Below are 21696 nucleotides of genomic sequence, written 5' to 3' on the forward strand. Positions count from 1 at the left end.
TAAGAACACATTTCGGCTTCGATTTGGCTACGCAAGGCGAGATTGTGGACGTTGATGCCTTTTATATTCTTCTTTTTTCCAAATTCAAATTATAGAACTAAATTTTTTTTCTATTTAAGTTAACACTAATTAGTCTTCAGTAGTTCTTTTTTTTTTTTTTTAGATATAAAACACGGCACTATTGTGTAACACATGGCCTAAGCGTGTATATAATGCTCCTTTCGATATGAGATTGAATGGCTTCCTGTCAAAAGTGTGGAACAACTAGAACACCACTACTCTCCAGTGGTTATTGGAATACTTCTTTCGATACTATTATTTTGTAAAATAATAAATAAAAAGTTGTTACATTATTTCACATAAAGTTTCCATTCATGTTAACACTTATTATCATTATTTTTTAATAAACTCAGTTTCTGATTGTCAATATTCAAATGCAGCATCCAGAAGTTCTCAAAGGATTAAACATCAACACAGTTAAGGAAAATGGTTGTTCATGTACTTTAACTTTTAGAGGGTTTTTTTTTTTTTTTTTTGGTATGAATCTCCATGGGTTATTGGAATACTTCTTTCGATACTATTATTTTGTAAAATATAAATAAAGTTCCATAAATAAACATCAACAAAAAGTATGTTTCTCGAACTCTCTGCATGAACAAATAGAAATTATTACAATATTTATGCAAATAGTAATCGAGGAAACTAAAGAATTGGTGATAATTCATGTATTACTTCCATGTTCAAGATTTTCCCATAAAAAAAAAAAAAAAAAAAAAAAAAAAAAAGTTTCCTCTAGTTCCCTTTACACAAAAATCCTTCATCCTATTTCTAATTCTAATACCCTTTTAGCCAAATAACACACTCAGCCCCGGTTTCTTACAATTCCTACCAAACCCCTTCCTACCTACTTTCTTGCTGGAGTAATGCTACGTTTACACCATTTTTTATACCATTTTCATAACATCATTGTGACATATGTTATAACCACACAAATTCTATTATAATATTAAATTCAAAATAATTAAAATTTGTGTAATTGTACATATGTCCCATCATAGTGTAATGAAAATTGTGTAAAAAAGTGATGTAAATGTAGCATTATTCTTCTTACGTTACCAACTACCAAATAATAGCTGTACTACATGAGCATTCTCCATCATTATATTTATATTAATAGAAAACAGAGTTCAATACTTATACGCAACAGTCTTATCGTCACTTTGTTAATGTGATAAAATTGTCCAATAAAACAAAGACATGTATTGTTAATTTTCAAAAACCTCTTCTTATGGTAGTGATTATAGATAAAACATTAATACTTATTCATAAATAATAATGGAATATAAAAAAGAAATTTGATAAATATGTGATGATAGATACTATACTATTATCATTAAACCACTCCATTAACAAACTGAGATGGTAAGACTATAATATTTCTCAGTATAAAAGCATTATCCATCATTTTATTTATATATACATTGGAAACAGGGTTCAATACTAAACCTTGATTACTCTCGCCATGGCCAAAGGAAACACTAATGCACTTGCTCTTGCTATTCCATCTTTACTGGGAAAATTATGATGTTTGGAGTATTGATGAAGACATATTTTTGTCCCAAGACTTATGGGACATTGTTAATTATGAAAATATTTAGAGATCACCGGCTCCACTCTATCTGAGAATATCGAAGCAGTTGAAAGAAAGTAAGAAAAATGATGCAGCAGCACTTTTCATCCTTCAACAAGCGCTGGATGATAATATTTTCCGCAAAATTTCTCGTGCTCAGAAGGCGAAAGAAGCATGGGACGCTTTGAAAGAAGAGTTCACGGCATTCCTCAGGTACGCGCTATCAAAATACAATATGGATCTCTTCTTCATTCAGCTTATAATCACTTCTTCTTCATCGCAGACTATCCCTTAGCAGTAGGGACAGAGCCGGGTAGTAGTCAGAAAACTAAAATTTTCAGAAGTAAATAAATAATATTCCAACACAAAAAAAAAAAAAAAAAAAGAAAAAAAAGGTCTGAAAAGTTTTCTTTTTCTTTTGATTGCAGAGGATTTCAAGAAATACATGCGACTATATAAAGCTATACTCGAAGGCGATCTGATATACGTACGAAGTCTCTGGATGAGGATGAGAATGCGTTAGAAGCGAGGATTGTTTGTTTGAAAGAATTGGGTTTTCAATTCATTGATTTATCTAGGAGTTACACCCTTTATATAGGGAGTATACGATCTCCTAAATCTCCTAATTATGTCAATTGTGGATTACACAATATTTTGTCTGACATAATTAGGAGATTACATAATCTCTAGAATATTTCTGAGATCGTATACCTGACATAACTAAAAGATTACATAATATTCACTTGATTACAAAATATGTACAAAATATTATGAAAATCTTAACACTCCCCTCAAGTTGTTCGTAGATGTCACACATCCCAACTGGTCTAACACTTGTGAGAAAATACGTTTGGAGACGGCCTTGGTAAGAATATCGGCCAATTGTCCTCTGATCGAATCTTGGGTAGTTCAATAATCTTTTCATCCAGTTTTTCTTTGATGAAAAATCTATCTACTTCAACGTGCTTCGTACGATCATGTTGAATTGATTGTGAGCAATGTCACATGCTGCTTTATTGTCACAATAAACTGGATTGTTGATTGTTGATAACCCAAATCTTGTAGTAGAAATCTTAGCCACAGCTTCAAAAATCCCAAGTGCCATTCCCTAAATTCTGCTTCAGCACTTGAACATGCCTAACATTCTGTTTCTTGCTTCTCCACGTGACTAGATAACCTCCTACAAAAGTGAATAACCAGAAGTAGATCGTCTGTCATCCACTACTCCAGCCCAATCAGTATCAGTATGCATGCACATTTTGGTAGTCTTATTTTTAGAAAATAAAATTCCCTTTCCAGGAGCATGTTTTAAATATCTCAGGATACGCATAACTGCGTTCATATGCTGCTCTCCAGGATTATGCATGAACTGACTGACTATACTTAATGCATAGCAAGATCTGGCCTAGTGTGAGACAAAAATCAGTCTTCCCACAAGTCTCTGGTATCTCCCTTTGTCAACTGGTACTTGATCAGTCTCGACTCCTAATTTCAAGCCTTCTTCGATTGGTGTATCAGCTGGTTGACATGCTGACATACCAGTTTCCTGTAGCACATCCAAGGCATACTTTCTTTGTGATAGAAAGATACCTCTGTTAGATCTAGACACTTCAATTCCGAGAAAATATTCAAAGAACCTAAGTCCTTCATCTCGAATTCTTCTGATAAGTACTTTTGCAATGCCTTCCTTTTTCTGGATCATTCCTGTAACCACCATATCATCCACATATACAATAAGTGCAGTGATCTTTCCTTGTGTTTTTTAAGGAATAGTGTGTGATCTGAATTGCTCTGATGGTAACCAAAAAACTTCATAGCTTTGGTGAATCTCCCAAACCATGCCCTCGGAGATTGTTTAACCCATACAATGACTTCTTTAACTTACATACCTTTTGGCTATGTTTCACTGGTAAAATACACCTTGGTGGAGGATCCATATAGATTTCTTCAGACAATTCTCCATGTAGGAAAGCATTCTTCACATCGAACTGTTGAATGGCCAATCCGGTTTGCAGCTAAAGATAATAAGACACGTACCGTGTTTATTTAGCTACGGGTGCAAATGTCTCTGTATAGTCGATCCCGTGGGTTTGGGTGTACCCTTTTGCTACTAGTCTTGCTTTGAATCTCTCAATTGTACCATCAGCTTATACTTCACAGTGTAAACCCATCGACATCCAACAGTCTTTTTTCGGGTGGACGATCAACAAGTTCCCAAGTCTCATTCTTCTGTAACGATTTCATTTCCTCATTCATAGCAACTTTCCATTTTGATCAGATAAGGCTTCCTGCACACTGTTAGGAATAGATACAGTAGATAATTGATTCACAAATGACATATTCGATTCTGATAGACGATGGTTAGACACATAATGACTCATGGAGTATTTGACTTTACTAGATAGCTTTGGTTCGTATGTTGGTTTGGGAATCCCTCTAGTACTACGTGGTGGTAACTCTTTCCTAATTGGTTCAGACTCTAAATCAGGAATATTCTCAACAAATGATGGTTGTGACATACCAGGAATAAGAGACTCGGACTGAGAAGCTTCTACCGGGTTTATACCACCTCCACATTACCATCATCCACTTCATCTTCTTGTCGAACAATAGGTCTAGTTTGTGACTCATAGTCTCCCACATCTGAACGTCATCTTGAACTGCATAGTCAAGAGTCTGAATTTCTTCTTGACAATACTCCCCCTGAAGTTCAGACTCAGAAGGAAAATACATCAACTCTTCATGGAAAACAAACATCGTCTACAAACGTCTGTTGAGTTGGAGGATAATAACATCGATACCCCTTTTGATGAACACCATACCCCAACAAAACACATTTCAATGCACAGGGGACAACTTATTACGTTGATGTTTATGAGGTGAACAAATGCATACACAGCCAAAACATGAGGCGGTAAGTTCGGGACCATTGGAGTATTCACTGCTTTACCAAGCCTGAAAACGTGTCTCAACCGAAGAGAACTAGAGGGTACCCGATTGATAGGTAGGCTCAGAAGTAAGTGCTTCTCCCCAAAAAGATAACGGCATGTGAGCCTCTATTAATGAGGCACGAACAATCTCCAATAAGTGTCGATTTTTCCACTCAGCAACACCATTTTGTTGGGGTGTGTTGGGACAAGTAGTCTGATGAATGATACCATGTTTGCTAAGTACTGTTGAAGATGAACTTTGATATTCTCCTCCATTGTCACTTCGAAGGATCTAACCTGTGCATTATACTGCGTACGAACCATTTTGTGAAATCTCTGAAAGAGTAAATTAACCTCCCCTTTAGATTTCATTAGACATACCCAAGTCATTCTAGTCAGTCATCAATAAAAGTAACAAACCAACGAGTCCACCTAAAGTAGTAACTGGTGATGGCCCCTAGACATCTGAATATATAAGCATAAAAGGACTGGGACTTTAGTTGTTGCTGTTGGAAATAGGACTCGATGGTTTTTTGATAGTTCACAAACATCACAGCGGAAGTTACTGATATCATTTTTTTCAAACAAACTTGGAAAAAGTTTCTTTAGATAACCGAACGAAGCATGTCCGAGGCGCCAATGCCATAACCAAATGTCGGATTTTTGTTTCCCTTTTAGAGTAATCTACAGTCAAAGCCTGTGTAACACGGTAGAACTTTGTGACTCTAAATCCAAGTAATACAATTGCCCCTGTCTAATACCACAACAAATCGTCTGCTTTTTGATACTTTAAACTCACAGAATTCAGGCCAAAAAATCACCACACATTGTAAGCTTTTGGTTATTTTGGAGACTGACAACAAGTTATAATTTAGGGATGGGACAACTAAGACAGAATCTAAGTATAAAGAGTTTTTTAGGGTAACGAACCTTCCCAATGACCCGGTTAGATTCACCATTGGCAGTAGAACAAAGTTTTGTGAGGATGACTTAAGGTTAGACACTGCCTAGAATCAAATGTCATATGATCAGTAGCACCATAATCAATTATCCTGCACTATTAGAAACAAATGTAACATATTAAAGACTTACCATCATTTCCAGCAGTAGCTACAAATGATGAAGATTGTTGGACATCTGCTTCTTTTCCACAACAACATCAACATCAGTAGAACTTTATTTTGTTGTTATTGAGCATGTCGGGTTTAGTCGTCTCTGAGTAACTTGCTTCCAAATTTGGAACTGAGTTTCGTAGAATTTCTCCACACATCCAACCCTGTTTTTTTTTTTTTTTTTTTATATTACTTAAGAATAAAAATAAATAAATAAAAAAAAAAATAATAAGAAAAAAGGAAAAATAAAAAAAGTTTAAAAACAAACACTCAACAAGCACAACAGGCAAGTTACGGTGGCACAGCACTGCCGATCAGAGTCACCGGAAACAGATCGGGTTTGACGTCAGCGTGGTGGTGTTTCTTGTGATTGAAGTTTGGAGGATTGGATTGATTGCAGTCGTTTTCTCCTTCTTGGATTGACGACGATGGGATGATACTCACTGGTGATTTTTCCGATGGCTGCTCTACAATGAGAATTTTTTTAGAGATCAGAGATGGCTCTGATACCATGTTTGTTTGAAAGAATTGGGTTTTCAATTCATTGATTTATCACTAAGGAGTTACACCTTTATATAGGAGTATACGATCTCCTAAATCTCCTAATTATGTCAATTATAGATTACAAATATTTGTCTGACATAATTAGGAGATTACATAATCTCTAGAATATCTGAGATCGTATACTTGACATAACTAAAAGATTACATAATATTCACTTGATTACAAATATATACAATATTATGAAATCTTAACAAGGATTACGGTAAACTTGGACACAGCCTTTCATGTAGCTGTTGGGACAGGCAAGGCAAATCTATTGTGGAGTATCTACTGAGGATCGGATGTCAATGCATCAACTGTTTCTGAAAAAATAAAGAAGGTAACACTGTTCTTTCCATTGCTGCAATTGTTGGCAATGTCCAAGCAGGCTGCATGATAATGAAGAAAATGAAATCAAACTTTAATTCAAGATTCAAACAAGTCTAAAAGGATACCTTTGATTCGCCCACTCGACATGGCCAAAAGAAGATGATCAACTATATATTGCAATTCAGCAACAATTATTTGGACTATGATTCTGCAACACGTTTTACATCGGGCGTTCTTTTAGTAAAGTTGCTTATAACTGCTGAATTTTATGGTGAGTTAATTCTTTCTTTTGCTAACTTTCAATACATGCCTTTGAAAGTTTCATTTACTTTATTGGACGTATTTTCAGTAAATTTCTTAATGTCGAAATTTCAAATTAGTGATCCTAGCTAATAAATTCATGTCGATCATTATGTCTTAGACTTGGCGTTAGACTTGGCGTTAGACTTAATTAAAAACATCCAAGTTTAGCGACAATGACATTTATGGTGGTGAATCTCTGTTGAGTGAAATAACCAAAAGCCATCAGCATTTCCGAGTGGAAGAACAAAAAGGCTACCGTTTTGGGGATACGTCGGTGTTTCTAAGGGTGAGGATATATACTCTTTCTGACATCAATGTTTATTTTTCTTTGATTTTGTATTAATAACAATATTGTCGACTAATATTCTACAAATGAAGATATTTCAAATGAAAAAGGATTGAAATTTATTTTTCAAATTCCAAAAGAAGAACAAACTTATGACTTACAGTACTTTACTCGGTTATGTATACAGTCACTGTCATTGTTGACAGTTGAACCATTTAATTTGCAGTTACGAGCTATACAAAAAAAAAAGGAGAGACAAAGTTGATGAGTGATTACAAAGTACTTGAACTTGTCAAACACTTTGCAACATAATTGCAGACGATAGAAAACGACTATAGAACAACTTCTTTGATATTAAAGCGACCGCTCCTTTTAGGGGCAGAAATGGGGGTCTGTGAAATTGTGGAAGAGATTATAAAGTCATATCCTGATGCAATCTGGTTTACGAATGAAAAGAATCAAAATCTGTTCCACTTAGCAGTCATGAATCGTCAAGAGAAAGTATTTAAACTCATATATCAAATGACTGATCACAAACATTTGTTATTAATGTCTCAAGACGTCGACAAGAACAACATCTTGCATTTAGCTGGAAAGCAGTCTCCTGAAATAAACTAAATGTCATTGCTGGTGCAGCTTTTCAAATGCAGCGTGAGTTACAGTGGTATAAGGTAGACTTCTGATATAACTTGAAATATCTCTTTTTGCACTACTGCATGAGACTAGCGGGGGAGTAAAAAATAAGATATATAATATATATATACACACACACACACGAGTTAATAGTTTAACTCGTTAATGAATCTAAGCTTCCTTACACATAATTATTTATACTTTACTAGTGAATGAGCCTTAGATTCAGTTTTTCATCCTCCTAACCAAGTAGACATGTTTTGGGTGATGTTCAAGTCACTTGTCACATCCTAACTTATACATTATTAGGGAATGAGTCTAGAATTTAGTTATAACACTTAAGTCCTCTAACTTAGTAGACATTGTTTGGGTTTTATATACATTTCGTTATTTCTGTTCTTATCATATATAACTATGTTATTTTGTATTACAAAGTTTATGTTATACAGGAAGTAGAGAACATTGTACTGCCGAGTGCAAAAACGAAATAAATTGTGTAGGAGAAACTCCGGCAGTGGTATTCCATAAGTCCCATAAGAAACTTGTTACAGAAGGTGAGAAATGGATGAAGGAAGCAGCGACATCATGCATAGTAGCCGCAACAGTGACTGCCACACTAGTTTTTCAAGCAGCGTTCGGTGGAACTAGTGGCTATGATAAATTGAGTGTGTTCATGACATTGTGCTTTTCAGATGCATCTCCTTGTTCTCATCGATTGCGGCCGCCATAATATTCATGTCCATCATCACTGCACGCTACAAACAAGATGATTTTCTCAAGGCCCTTCCCGAAAGTTCATATTGGGAGTTGTCATCATGTTCATCTCCATAACTCAATGATGGTAGCGTTTGGAACCACTGTTTATCAGATTTTTTATGAAAAAAGGCATATTTGATGCTCGTTAGTGGTTGTATCAGCCTGTTTGCCCATGCTCTTGTTTGTGGCTTCGCAATTTTCCTCATATGGCACTTGTTCATTTACACCTATCAGCCTGGCCTTTTCAGAAAGCCAAGCAAACGTGTCCTCGACCAAGTAATTCGATAAGTCAGAGAGAAACTGTTGAAGTTACTCTCGTTCCAGAGTGATTAGATAATAAAAAAGTAGCATCCTATTTGTATCTATAGATATTTGTACTCCAGAGTGATTAGATAACACCTGCTTGATGTAATAACAAAATTCTTCCTCTTCTTAATGAATCTTTAATAGCCCTTAAAAGTTACAATATTATGAGTTTATAGATATTTATAGACTTGCTTTCTGAGATTTTTTAATACCTAAACCTTAAAGATATTAAGATTTTTGTTATTTCAAAAACTTTGCAAAGATTTTTATTATTTAATTAAACCTTAATTTTTTATTGTGATGTGAAAATATTTGTTATTTATTAAACCTTAATCTTTTTACTGTGATGTGAAAATATAAGCTTTGAATAGCGTTTGGAAAGATTTATTTTTTAAGTTTGTTTAGTTTTTGAAATTTTTTAGTTATATGTGTTTGGCATTTTTATTTTTAAAGTGATGTTGGATGTATACTTACTAGAATGGATATTTATAATTTTATTCTGTAAATATTTTTACAATTTTAAAATTATATTTCAACTAATTATATTATTGATTAACTTAATAATTAATTATATATTAATTTTAGTAAATATAAAATAAATGTATAATAATTGAAAAATGAAAAAAAAAAGTGTTCATTTATTCTAACAATAAACTTTAAAAAACAAAATTGTTAAACTTTCAGCGTAAGATTTTTTCTTTTCTTTTCTTTTCTTTTTTGAAATCTCTTTTTAGTGTTTAAAGGGACTAAAAAGGGGTAGATCTAGAAATTTCTGTTAGGATGAGCCAAAATAAAAACTAATTGCATATTAATATCTTTGTCCATTAATATTTCTGTTAGGGTGGGCCAAAATCCAGAAATTATGCATATTAAAATTTTTTTTTTAAATTTGAGGATGGGCAATGGAGTAGCATCCGCCCCTAGGACTTAATAAATAATTATTCATATAAATTCTTCTAAAGTTTTGAGGCTTGAATATATTTAAAGTGTAATGTTAAGAAAAAAGGAGGAAGATCAAACCAGTGTTCTGAAAATCGGACCGGACCGTCTGGTTGGACCGGTTCGACCGGCAACCAGCGGCAAATCCGATCCGGTATATATAAAAAACCGCTATTTGGAGTTAAACCGGATTGGACAGCGGTTGGACCGTCGGAATAGTGCCGAATCGCGGTCCAATCGCAGCTAAACCCCTCCGAATTCTGGCATCTTTCGACTGAGAAAACACCCCCATTTGACGGACGACATCTCCACGACCAAACCCATCCATTTTCAGTCGTCGTCGTCCAGCCTTTGTCGATCACCATCCACCTAAAGTTTACACGACGTCGGATTTCTTTTGTTGATTCCGGCGAGTTCCGACGTCGATGGAACTCCGTAGCACCACCATCAAAGTCGCTAGCACCTACACATCAAAAGCCCCAGGATTCTAGCTTCGATTGGCCATCGATTGTTGCTGCCGCCACCACTCACCAGAATCTTCACGCGACAGGGGTGTTTTAGATAGATTTCAAACCTTAAGGGAGTATTATAGGGTTGTTTTTGATGAATTTCAAACCTTCAGGGACTAAATTTTTTTTACAAATTATGGTCCAACCGACCGATCCAACCGGTCAAACCGAAAACCGAACCCTTGAAAGGGTCATTGTCCGGTCCGGTTTTCAGAACATTGGATCAAACTATGAAAAATTAAAAAAAAAAAAAAAAAGTAAATTTAAAAGGGGTCAAAGTGTAATACCTAAAGAATAAGAGAGGTCAAAATAAAAATATATTTTGAAAATTATGTGATTCGGCTAAAAAGGAAAAATAATAGTCTTAAATCTGCTAATTCTAACTCTAGAAAATCATCAAACATCCTTTGAATCTTCAAGAGTCTTGACACAATTTCAAAAATTTTGGAGATAGAATAAAAAGGAAAGGAAATAACTAACCCTTGGGTGACCATGTTGTTTGATAGAGACTTTTGGGCCTATTACTTAAGAGGTCTTGAGTTCGAATCTCTCATCGATTACTAATAAGAGTGATCACTAGAACTCTTACTCGATCGATAGTTCCAAGGTCTCGAGGATTAGCTAAGGTGCTCATAAGCTAACTTAGACACCATGATCATAAAAAATAAAAATAAATAAATAGATAAAAAGGAAGTTCATTTTAACGAGCTCAGTAGTCAATACTAATAATTCCTATGTGGATGAGATGTCGGATGAGCTAAAATTAGACCTGGCAAAATGGGTCTGGACTCGCGGGTCGACCCCAAACCCGGGTAAAAAATATAGGGTGTGGGTCTTTAATATTGGACCCGTTTTTGTACTACCCGTACCCGGCCCAACCCCTTTTGCCAAGGGCGGGTGCCCGTTTGTTTTTTAAAACAAAAACACCTTTCCCCTTTTCATTTTGCAGGGATTCCCTGAAATTAAAAATTGAGGAATCCAAATGGGTGGTGAACTGATGAAAAAGAAAGTGGGAAAGTTGAGGAAGAAGATGATAAGAGGAATCCAAATGGGTGGTGAATTGATGAAAAAGAAAGTGGGAAAGTTGAGGAAGAAGATGATAATGGGTGGTGAACTGATGAAAAAGAAAGTGGGAAAGTTGAGGAAGAAGATGATAATGGGTGGTGAACTGATGAAAAAGAAAGCGGGAAAGTTGAGGAAGAAGATGATAAGAAGCGAGAGGGAGTTAACAAGAACAAGACAAAGAGGGCTACAAACAAAAGACGAGGGATCATCCACTAAATATCAAAAGCTTNGTTGGGACTAAATAAATAATTATTTATAATTATTCATATAAAGTTTTGAGGCTTGAATATATTTAAAGTGTAATGTTAAGAAAAAGGGAGGAAGATCAAACTATGAAAAATTAATGAAATTTAAAAATTAAAAAAAAAAAAAAAAGTAAATTTATAAGGGGTCAAAGTGTAATACCTAATGAATAAGAGAGGTCAAAAAAAAAAAAAAATTATCGTGATTCAGCTAAAAGGGAAAAATAATAGTGTCTTAAATGCTAATTCCTACTCTAGAAAATCATTAAACATCCTTTGAATCTTCAAGAGTCTTGACACAATTTCAAAAATTTTGGAGATAGAATAGAAAGGAAAGGAAATACCAGCTTCTGGGTCATTAAGTGATTTAATAGGGATTTTTTTGTGTATTACTTAAAAGGTCATGAGTTTGAATCTTTTTTCGATTACTAATAGGGGTGATTACTAGAGCTTTTACTCGGTTGATAGTTTTAATGTCTTGAAAATTAACTGAGATACGTATAAACTGACCCAGACACCACGATCATAAAAAAAAAAAAAATAGATAACAAGGAAATTCATTTTAACGAGCTCAGTAGTCAATACTAATCATTCCTATGTGGATGAGAGGTCGGATGAGCTAAAATATAGCCAACCAGGCCCTTCAAATCAGCCTGTCCAAGTTATTGAAAACTCAAAGAATTGGCCCAATACCAGTGATAAACCATAGGCTGGAGCCTTGCGGAAGACCTAAGCCTGTATATATGGGTCACAACGATCACAAGGGTTCAAAGTAGTTATCAACCATCATGGACCTAAACTAGAACAGGAGGATTACAGACCTCTACTGAAGGAGGATTACAGACCTCAATTTTGTGGACTGAGAGAGCAATGTGCAAGTTAAGCTCCACTTCCTCCTGCATACTGCAATAACAATAATTTTCCAGGTTTATAACAAAGAAAATAAGGAGGGAGATTTTCACATACCTCTTTACTCATTGATGAAGTAATTCTAGAGTTTTGACGAAGCAAATGTAGAGTCGAGATGAATCTCCTCAACATGAGAAATTTTTGACAAATTCTACCTGCAACTTTCTCTCACGATCAGAGAATTTTGTATCTTCAATTCTCTAAGAGCAGTAAGATTCTTCATCCCATTTAGCAGATATGACAATTCTGGGCAACTCACAATATCAAGTTTATGAAGTGCTGTGGGATTCGAAAGCCATTCCGCTAGTGTTTTGGTATTTGGACACGCTTCAATCTTCATGTATTCTGAAAGACTTAGCAGAGCCTTGAAGAATCAATTGGGGCAAGTCCACTAGTTCTAGTAACTCATAAATCATGAACACTTGAATGTTTCCAATTATGTTAAATTAAAATTAGGATTCCCATTCCTTTCCAAANTTTCGTAGTTTTGATCAAATTAAATAAAAATTCGATTTTGATTCGCTACCACATACAAACTTATCGCTGTTAATGGAAGCTCCATCGAGGCCGCCAACTTTCAAGAAAGCTTGTGGAAGCTTCTCAGGTTGCTTCTCCTTCAGTTACAACTTCAGCCAAAGATTCAGAGAATTTTAAGACCATTCTTAAAGTGATCCCATCCCCATGTTTTTGCCCCAAATCGCAAAAGCCCTAACTCAAACTCACTCTCTCTGTCTCTCATCAACCTCCTCTCAAACTCATCATCACCGAAATCCCTAACTCCATCGTCGTCGCTTCTCCTGTCTTCGTTTCTCATCAGTCATTAGCCACGTTTGTACTCTACACTGTCGGCGCATCAAGGACAATCGACAAAGTTCTTTTCTCTTTTCTTCTGTTGCTTTTTCTTATGTAGATTTTTTCGTTTTTCATATTTTTTTTTTATGTGGGTTTATTTGGTTGATGAGGAATGAAAGGAGAATCGATAAAGTTAGGTTCTGGGTTTCTGTTTGGTTGGTGAGAAAACGTGGGTTTATATTTTAGGAAGATTTGGGGTGTAACTACAAAAATCTAAAACTTGTGTGAACAGTACGGGCACCCGCGGGTCCACCCATACCTGCATAGGGTAGGGTGTGGGTCTAAAATATTGGACCCGGTTTAAATCGACCCGTTTTAGTCCCGTACCCGGCCCACCCGCCCGTTTTGCCAGGTCTAGCTAAAATATAACCAACCAGGGCCCTTCAAATCAGCCTGTCCAAGTTATTGAAAACTCAATGAATTGGCCCAATACCAGTGATAAACCATAGGCTGGAGCTTTGAGGAAGACCTAAGCTTGTATATATGGGTCACAACGCTCACAAGGGTTCAAAGTACTTATCAACCATCATGCACCTAAACTAGAACAGAAGGACAGTTGATAAACTTGGCCAGCAACCTCTACTGAAGGAGGATCACACACCACAATTTTGTGGACTAAGAGAGCAATGAGCATGTTAAGCTCCACTTCCTTCTGCATACTGCAATAACAATAATTTTCCAGGCTTATAACAATGAAAATAAGGAGGGACATTTTCACATACCTCTTTATTCATTGATGAAGTAATTGTAGAGTTTTGATGAAGCAATTGTAGAGTGGAGATGAATCTGCCTGCAACTTTCGCTCAGGATCAGAGAATTTTCTATCTTCAATTCTCTAAGGGCAGTTAAGATTCTTCATCCCATTTAGCAGATATGACAATTCTGGGCAACCCACAATATCAAGTTTATGAAGTGCTGTGGGATTTGAAAGCCATTCCGGTAGTGTTTTGATATTTGGACATGCTTCAATCTTCATGTATTCTGATAGACTTAGCAGAGCCTTGAAGAATGAATTGGGGCAAGTCCACTAGTTCTAGTAACCCATAAATCATGAACACTTGAACATTTCCAGTTATGTTAAATTAAAATTAGGATTCCCATTCCTTTCCAAATTGTTTAATTCGGGGATTGGGCCTGGTATGAGGACTTCATCCCTAGCTAGGAGAAGGATTCGAGCTGATTGTCTTCCGCTGAATATAAACAGGAATGAGCCCCATGCCACTAACCATGGAAGGGACTGTTCATAGATAAACTCAACCTTTTTGTTTGACTAGTCTGAACATCATGCTGTCTTTAATTTAACGGAGAGCATGCTCAATCTGACAAAAGAAATACATTCTGAATATATGATACATGATATAGCAAATGGAAAAGATATAAGCAATAGAGATAACCAAACAAACAGTAGATTGGGAAACGTTCCAAAGCATTATCCAATACAAACATGATTAACTTAATCAAGCATAAATAGGGGAAATTACCTTTTCCCCTGGAAGTTTAATGAAAATACAACACACCCACAGATTTCAAGAAGTGACAAATACATGAAAATAACAATCAAGAACAAAAAGATTAAAAAAAAAAAAAAAAAGAAAAAAAAAGCAGCATCGCAATTAGCAGGACTCCGAATCGAAACTTCTTCCACTGGTTGAAGACTTTGCCAGAATCTCTGGGGAAGCTGCAACAGTTGAATAATTCAAGTTACTCAATAAGTAAAAGGTCAGAGAAACAAATTTACTCTCTTAAAGGTTATATTCTATATCACTTTAAAAATAAAAAGATTCTGCAATGAATAATTCCAGTCATTTTGTGAGTTGCATGGGGCAAAGGAAAGTGTTTCATACTGTGTATTCGAGATAATTATGTATTTACAAAATACTGTCTCAGTTCATTCTACTCCATCATATCTAAGATATATCGATCAATTCTGATTCTATCTTTTTACTATTGATTCTTTTTCGAGATGTGTAAAATCAACAATATCGATCAAATATGGATAATAAAATCAAAATTCTTAAATAATATAGAATTTATAACATCAAAAAATTTCTATGACAAAGAATTTATGAATTTACATGTTACTTACAAATAATCATATTTCTCGGATGAATTAAAAAGCCTACAGAAACAATATTGTACCAGGGAACTACATAAACAGAACATGAAATTTATCGTCTATGAAAATATATATATTTCTAGTTTGTAGTAGATGACAATAATATAAAAAATTTTAATCGTAGCTATTTATCAAATATTGGATAAAACTTTCCATTTACGGCGGCATAAAAAATAGGGTTACTGCATTGATAACATTATAAAGTGATAGAGAGAAATTTTCACACACCTGGCTATTTATTCATTATTCAATTCATCAATGAAGCTATCATGGATCCGGTTGAATCTCCAGCACATCAGATTTTTTCGGCAAAACCTTCGTGTAGCTTTCGCTCAGGGTAGGACAATTTTTTATCTTCCATTCTCTAAGGTTGGTGAGGTTCTGCATCCCGTCTGGCAGAGATGACAGTTCTTGGCAACTTAAAATCTCAAGTTTTTTAAGTGCTTTGAGACTCGCAAGCCATGGTGGTAATTCTTTGAGCTCTGGACATGCTTCAATCCGCAGGTACTCTAGAGTGTCAGTCCAGTGGTTGGAGTCGCCGCTTTGCGAGTCCGTCTTGCTCGAGTTGGGGTCTTCGCCTTGCAAATCCATCTTCAGATTAATCTTCGGACAACTGCGTATCACCAGCTTCTTTAATCCTTTCAGATCTTTCATATTGTATGGCAATGAGTTCAAGCTACCACAACCTTGCAAAACCAATATTCGGAGGCTGGTGAGTTTTTGCATCCATTCTCCTATCTCTTTTGCAGTTATTTCCAAATACCTGAGACTGGTGATCTTCTGCATATCGCGAGGTAACTTCTGAAGATTTGAACAACCAAGAAGTCTTAAGGTTTGTAAATTCAGAAGTTTAGAAACATGCTCGGGAATTTCCTTCAAAATTAAATTCCAAGATAAGTCTAGACATCTCAAATGTTTCAATGCACCAATAGAAAATGGCAAGACATCAAATTGTAGACCACTTAAGCATAACAACCTGAGGCACTTAAAATTTGATATCCATGTATTAAGGAAGGCCGAAGTAACATGCTCAGATAGTATACTTTGCATGATGATGGTCCGCAATTTCTTGGAAATAAATGGAACTACTTGACCAGAATACTCAATGTCGAGAAATGACAAATGTCGAGCATTTTCTTTATTTTTTGGGAATCTGAGATCTACCACTTTGCACTCTGTTTCTGCTACTTTGAGGACAAGATCATGTACAAAGTCATGCATCTGAAATGTAAAAAAATAACCATGATCTTCAACATCTTGAAAAAAACATCTCGAACTTAATTCGTTGAAATATTGCAACCCAACTTCTTCCAACTCTTTATTTTCATTATCAGTAGCAAGAAAACCATGCGCCATCCAATGACAGACCAGATAATTACTGTTGAAGCAATAACCCTTAGGAAACAAGGAGCAATACGACAAACATCTCCGCGAACGGGATGGCAAATGAGCGTAACTGAACTTCAACGCTTGTTCTTGACTCCATTTTCTGTTTTCTTTGACTAGCGACCGAATAGACGGCTCTCTGTTTTGACGAAGTAGGGTTCCTAAAGTTTTCACAGCTAAAGGATTGCCACCACATTTATCCCCAATTACATCCCTAATTTCAATGAGCTCTTGATCTTTGCTTTGTTCATCTGTAAAAGCCGCCGATTTCTTAAACAGCAATTTAGAATCTTCTCGGGAAAGGCCTTTTAAAACAGACTTGTCAACCGCGCCCATTACTTTCGCTACTTGATTACTACGTGTAGTAACCACAATTTTGCTCCCATTGGGTTTCTGCGTCAATAACTTTTTGAATTTTTCCCATTTATCATCATTTTCATTCCACACATCATCCAAGACTAACAAAAATTTCTTACCGTCCAATTCTTTCAGCAAGCGATCTTCTAACTCTTTGACGGATAATCCAGCCTGATATTGACCAGTTGCAGAAGTATGAGTTTCTTTCATCAAAGTAGCTATATCAAAGTCCTCAGGTGCACGTACCCACATCTTTATAGCAAAGTGTTCGTCTATCATTTTGTCACTATACACCTGTTTGGCCAGAGTAGTTTTCCCAACCCCTCCACCTCCAACTATGGCGATAACAGAGATCTTTTCACCTTCACTGTTTGGCTGCTGCAAAAAGTTTATAATCTTTTTCTTGTCACCGTCTCTTCCAAAAACTTCTGAAGTACCAACAAAGGTGTGCTTTATCGGCATCTCCGTCGAATAACCACGCCTAACCTCGCATTCATTCTGACCACGTTTACACTTAATAGCAGCTGCTATTTCACCAAATCTTTTGTAATCTCAGCGAGTTGTTTGCTCTTCTTGACATAAGGAATAGATAAGCATGTCAGAGTGTTTAATATTTCTCTTAACCAGGATTCGTCTCTAGATGGATTCTCCAATTCACACTTCACTTCACCCACCACATCCTCAGCATCATACAACTGATCTGAAAGCTGTGCAAGGCATTCCGGCAGCTTGCGATTCTGTGCCTGCTGTTCCTCGGCATTCAAGAGGTCCTCTTTGGTTTTCAACAATGTTTCATTGAGATCCATTATTTCATCCGGAATATGCCACGAGAACCTTTCCTTTTTGGAATTAAGAATGGCTATCGTCGCCAAAATGTTAGTGGCAATGGTCGATGGAAATGATTCCGCCATGTTCTTTGAGCAGGAGGAAACAGAAGGGTGCAGATCGGGATAATGAAATTATCTGATAAGTTAATGAGAACTGATGCTTTGATCTTTTTTATTATGGATTGGTTGACTTTTAATTTATCTACTGCAATGTATTACAACTTAGGTCAGGAGCTCAATACTCTCCTGTAAAACTTTAAAATTACCAGGGTAATAATAACATTACCTTTCAGTGGAGTTACTTTTGCTAAATATCTTAAGAATTTAGGAAGATACTTACTTTATTTACAGTTCCAGAGACTCATAAAAAAATCCCTCATGACATTCACTGTGTTTCAATTTCTGTTAGTAAACAGAGTAAAAAACTAGATTATTCTCACTTCAACGTATGATAAATTAACAAAATCAACAAACGAGGATAATATTGTTACCCTACTTACTAATTGAAAGTGATAAACGTCATTTTCAAAGTGACGTAGAACATCTGGCGGATGAATATATGAAGCAAGCTGAACGTCAGAAATCCATAGTAAAACTCAAAGGTCCTAAATGAGCATGTCACATTCAAACGACAATAACTTTTAATCTTAGAGGAGTTATAGGACCTGTAAGATACAGTTATAAATCTTATTTTGAGCCCGATCAGATTTAGCCCGATAGAGGTCGTTTTCAAGGTCAAAATCCACCGTTTTGGTGTGTTTTAGGGCTGTTTTAGTTGTCTGTGTGTTTTTTCCTATTTGATTTCGGGTTTTTTTTGTTTTAATTAATTTAGTTTTTTGTTTCCTTTTGATATTAGGAGTCTCATTAGGGTTGGTTGTCACCCTATATAAACTTATTTTTTGTTTTGGATGTTATTCAATCAATTATTCAGACTTATTTCAGATTTTAAGACTTAAATTTATGTGATTGAGACTTGTTATTAATTCTAAATGTGTAATTGAGTGCTAGCCTTGTTTTATCACATTAACTCGTTGCGTCATAGAGTAGCGCTCGGTCCACTTTCAAAATGAAAGGTTAAAGTTTTTTTTTAAAAAAAAAAAAAAAAAAAAAAGCAGCAGCTTCGATACTCATATTTTCATTAAACAAACAAGTTTCGTATAAATTCAATTTATTAAAGGGGTAGTTGTACACTGTCCAACAGATTTAGCTTAAACAAATCTGAATAGTTTTAGAAAAGAAAAATTACAAGTGATCATAATGAATTGCAAAACGAAGACTTTCTCAAGAAAAGAAAAAAGAAAAAAGAAGAAAACTCATGAATTCAGGAAAGCACAAACCTCAATTTTCAGATACGCAAGAAGAATTGCTAGCTATGGCTATCATATACATTGAATCGAAAGGGATAGTATCACAAGGATTCGTTGATATATTTTAGTTTAAAATACGTAGTCCATGACTCTCTCCACTAGGTTGTCAAAACGCCCTTGAAAAGGTACCTCAACTTTTAATTAATAAATTTAACACCAAACTCACTGACTACTGTACTTTTGAAATGGTTAATTACCCAAAAAAAAAGAAAAAACCTTAGGTTAACTTAAATTATGTTGATGCGAGATTTTGGGCACCAACTAATCAATACGTGTGCAACGTTGATTGATCAAAAAGCACACGTGAAAATGAATATATAAAGAGAAATAAATGCTATTAGAACTTTTAAAGTGGTTCGGATGCTAAGGTAGCAAGTCCTACGTCCACTGATTTGTATTGATAGTGAGTGTGGGTCAGGTCGCAACAGCGGACTAACTTACAAGAGGTTTAGAAAAAAGTAAATGAGTTGTTTACAAGGAGAGAGAGGAGAGAGAGTCTTTGTAAAAATGGTCGAATCCCTTAATGAAGGGGTTTCTTCTTCTATATCACAGCTGAAGCGTGTAACATCATATAAATTGGGTTGTGTGATTGTCAGGATATAATCCGGCTTTATGTCCCCCAACCTTCTTCCCAACTGAACTTCGCACGGTTTATAGCAGGAAATGGACGCGTGGAGCCATATCGGTTAGCAGGCCTGACGTGTGTGTTTGATGTCTGACGGGAGCAGGTCATCCTCCACGTGACCCTCCCACGTCAGCCCTTACTTTCCCAGGCATAACAGAAGCCCCCTAGTTGTAAGGTTTGGAGGTTCGAACCTTGGAAACTAACTGTGCCGTGATGTTTTAGTCGTTTTTCGAATGAACGGGGGAAGCTTGGTGCAGAATCCCTTGCGAGCACGACCCCGAGCTACCCTTGACAAACGACCTGATGACCATCATGCTAGCGGCCTGGATTCGTCGGGCGTTCCTTTCTATGCTGTGAGAGGATTCAATGGACCTGCATCTCGCGCTGCTGTCGGGCATCTGCTCGCTCTGGAATGTGTCAGGTGCATTAATGCGGTGTGCGACTCGACGTCGTATGACAGTCTTTTGACTGCGCAACGCCTCTGAAACGTCAGCCCTCATTTATGGCATTAATGCGACGTGGGGCCCATTAAATAGGGGAGGAGAGAGAGGGCTGTCGCTTCGGTTCCGAAGGTTGCAACCGTCGATCGTTGCCCATTAGAGAACTCGTGTTTTTCAGATGACGCCACCGACATTTCTTTGCTTCGAGTGACAAACCTTTGCAAACCAGAGATCTTCTTTCCCGATCGGCGCTTATCAGGCAACTGGAATGAATTTCGGCCTCGATTACGCATCCAGAGAGTAATTCTCTTTTTTTTTTTTTTTTTTTTTTTTTTTTTTTTTTTTTTTTTGATTTGTTTGGTTGGTGCAACGGCGTTGTCTCTCGGTGCTTCACCAGAGAAGTCGCACTGTTGTCGGACCGAGCCGTGGGTGGGGCTCGAGTTACTAATAGGGTTTAGGAGTTGTCCCTTGCCGCTGCACGGGGCAAACACAGAAGGATTAAATGACCGTGTCTGTCGATGTTGCAGACTCGAATGGATGTCAACGTCCAGACCCGAGGAAGGAACCAGCTCGTCCAGCGGGGAAGTTCCCGCGGACGCGTCCCTCGACGTCTTCTTGGTTGACGCCGAGAAGAGTTTGATAGGATGATGTAAAAAGCAATATAACGTCGAGCAGAGGTGTTCCTCGACCAACACCAGGTGGTCGTCGACGATCCTGCCGCAGGCTTGCTGCGATATCGAAGGATCTTCATAGGGGTAGGATGATTCTCCTCTTCATCCTTTCATCACGGTCCGTGTTGGATCACTTCGGGATCGCACGAGCACTTCACACCGAAAGACCGTATGTCATCGCCGTAGAGATGATACTATGCGGATGCGTGAGAGCGGCTCTGGGTGAGCCAACGGCGGTGGAGCTTGGCGGTCGCCTACTATCTCAAAAAGGTAGGGACAAGGACTAGTACTACTTGCCCGGCGACCTACCATGCCCGAGGGGATACTAGTTATCCCAGCAACGCAGGAGCCTACGAGACCAAATTCGTTCTTCTTCTGCTACGACAGCTACTGCCATTTCAGGCGCCAAGCAGTACTTCTTCGTTAGGTATATTGTCTGTTGCTTTGCCTTATGATAACGACCTGTGTTCTTTTGCATTAATAGAACACTGCCAAGAATGCTCGGACCCGGCAAGACTCGTATCATTTAGAGTGCTTCCGCGGAAAGCCGAGACGCGAGGAA

At 36.7% G+C, this 21696-nt stretch overlaps 1 protein-coding gene across 1 annotated transcript; it reads right to left on the bottom strand.

Moving 5' to 3' along the window:
* Window positions 1-14937: 14937 nt before the first annotated feature.
* Window positions 14938-17974, bottom strand: LOC116144775 (putative disease resistance protein RGA3). Its single transcript, XM_031430207.1, has 2 exons — window positions 15690-17974; window positions 14938-15023 (listed from the first exon to the last, which is right to left on the bottom strand). Exon 1 carries the CDS (start codon window positions 17664-17666, stop codon window positions 15729-15731), a length of 1938 nt encoding a protein of 645 aa, XP_031286067.1. The 5' UTR covers window positions 17667-17974; the 3' UTR covers window positions 14938-15023; window positions 15690-15728.
* Between the last annotated feature and the right edge of the window lie 3722 nt (window positions 17975-21696).

This window comes from Pistacia vera, unplaced genomic scaffold (assembly GCF_008641045.1).
Source record: "Pistacia vera cultivar Batoury unplaced genomic scaffold, PisVer_v2 Contig455, whole genome shotgun sequence".
NCBI lineage: Eukaryota > Viridiplantae > Streptophyta > Magnoliopsida > Sapindales > Anacardiaceae > Pistacia > Pistacia vera.

Excerpts from the sequence above, each read along its gene's own strand:
- LOC116144775 (XM_031430207.1), bottom strand. The coding sequence starts at position 17,666 with ATGCCGATAAAGCACACCTTTGTTGGTACTTCAGAAGTTTTTGGAAGA.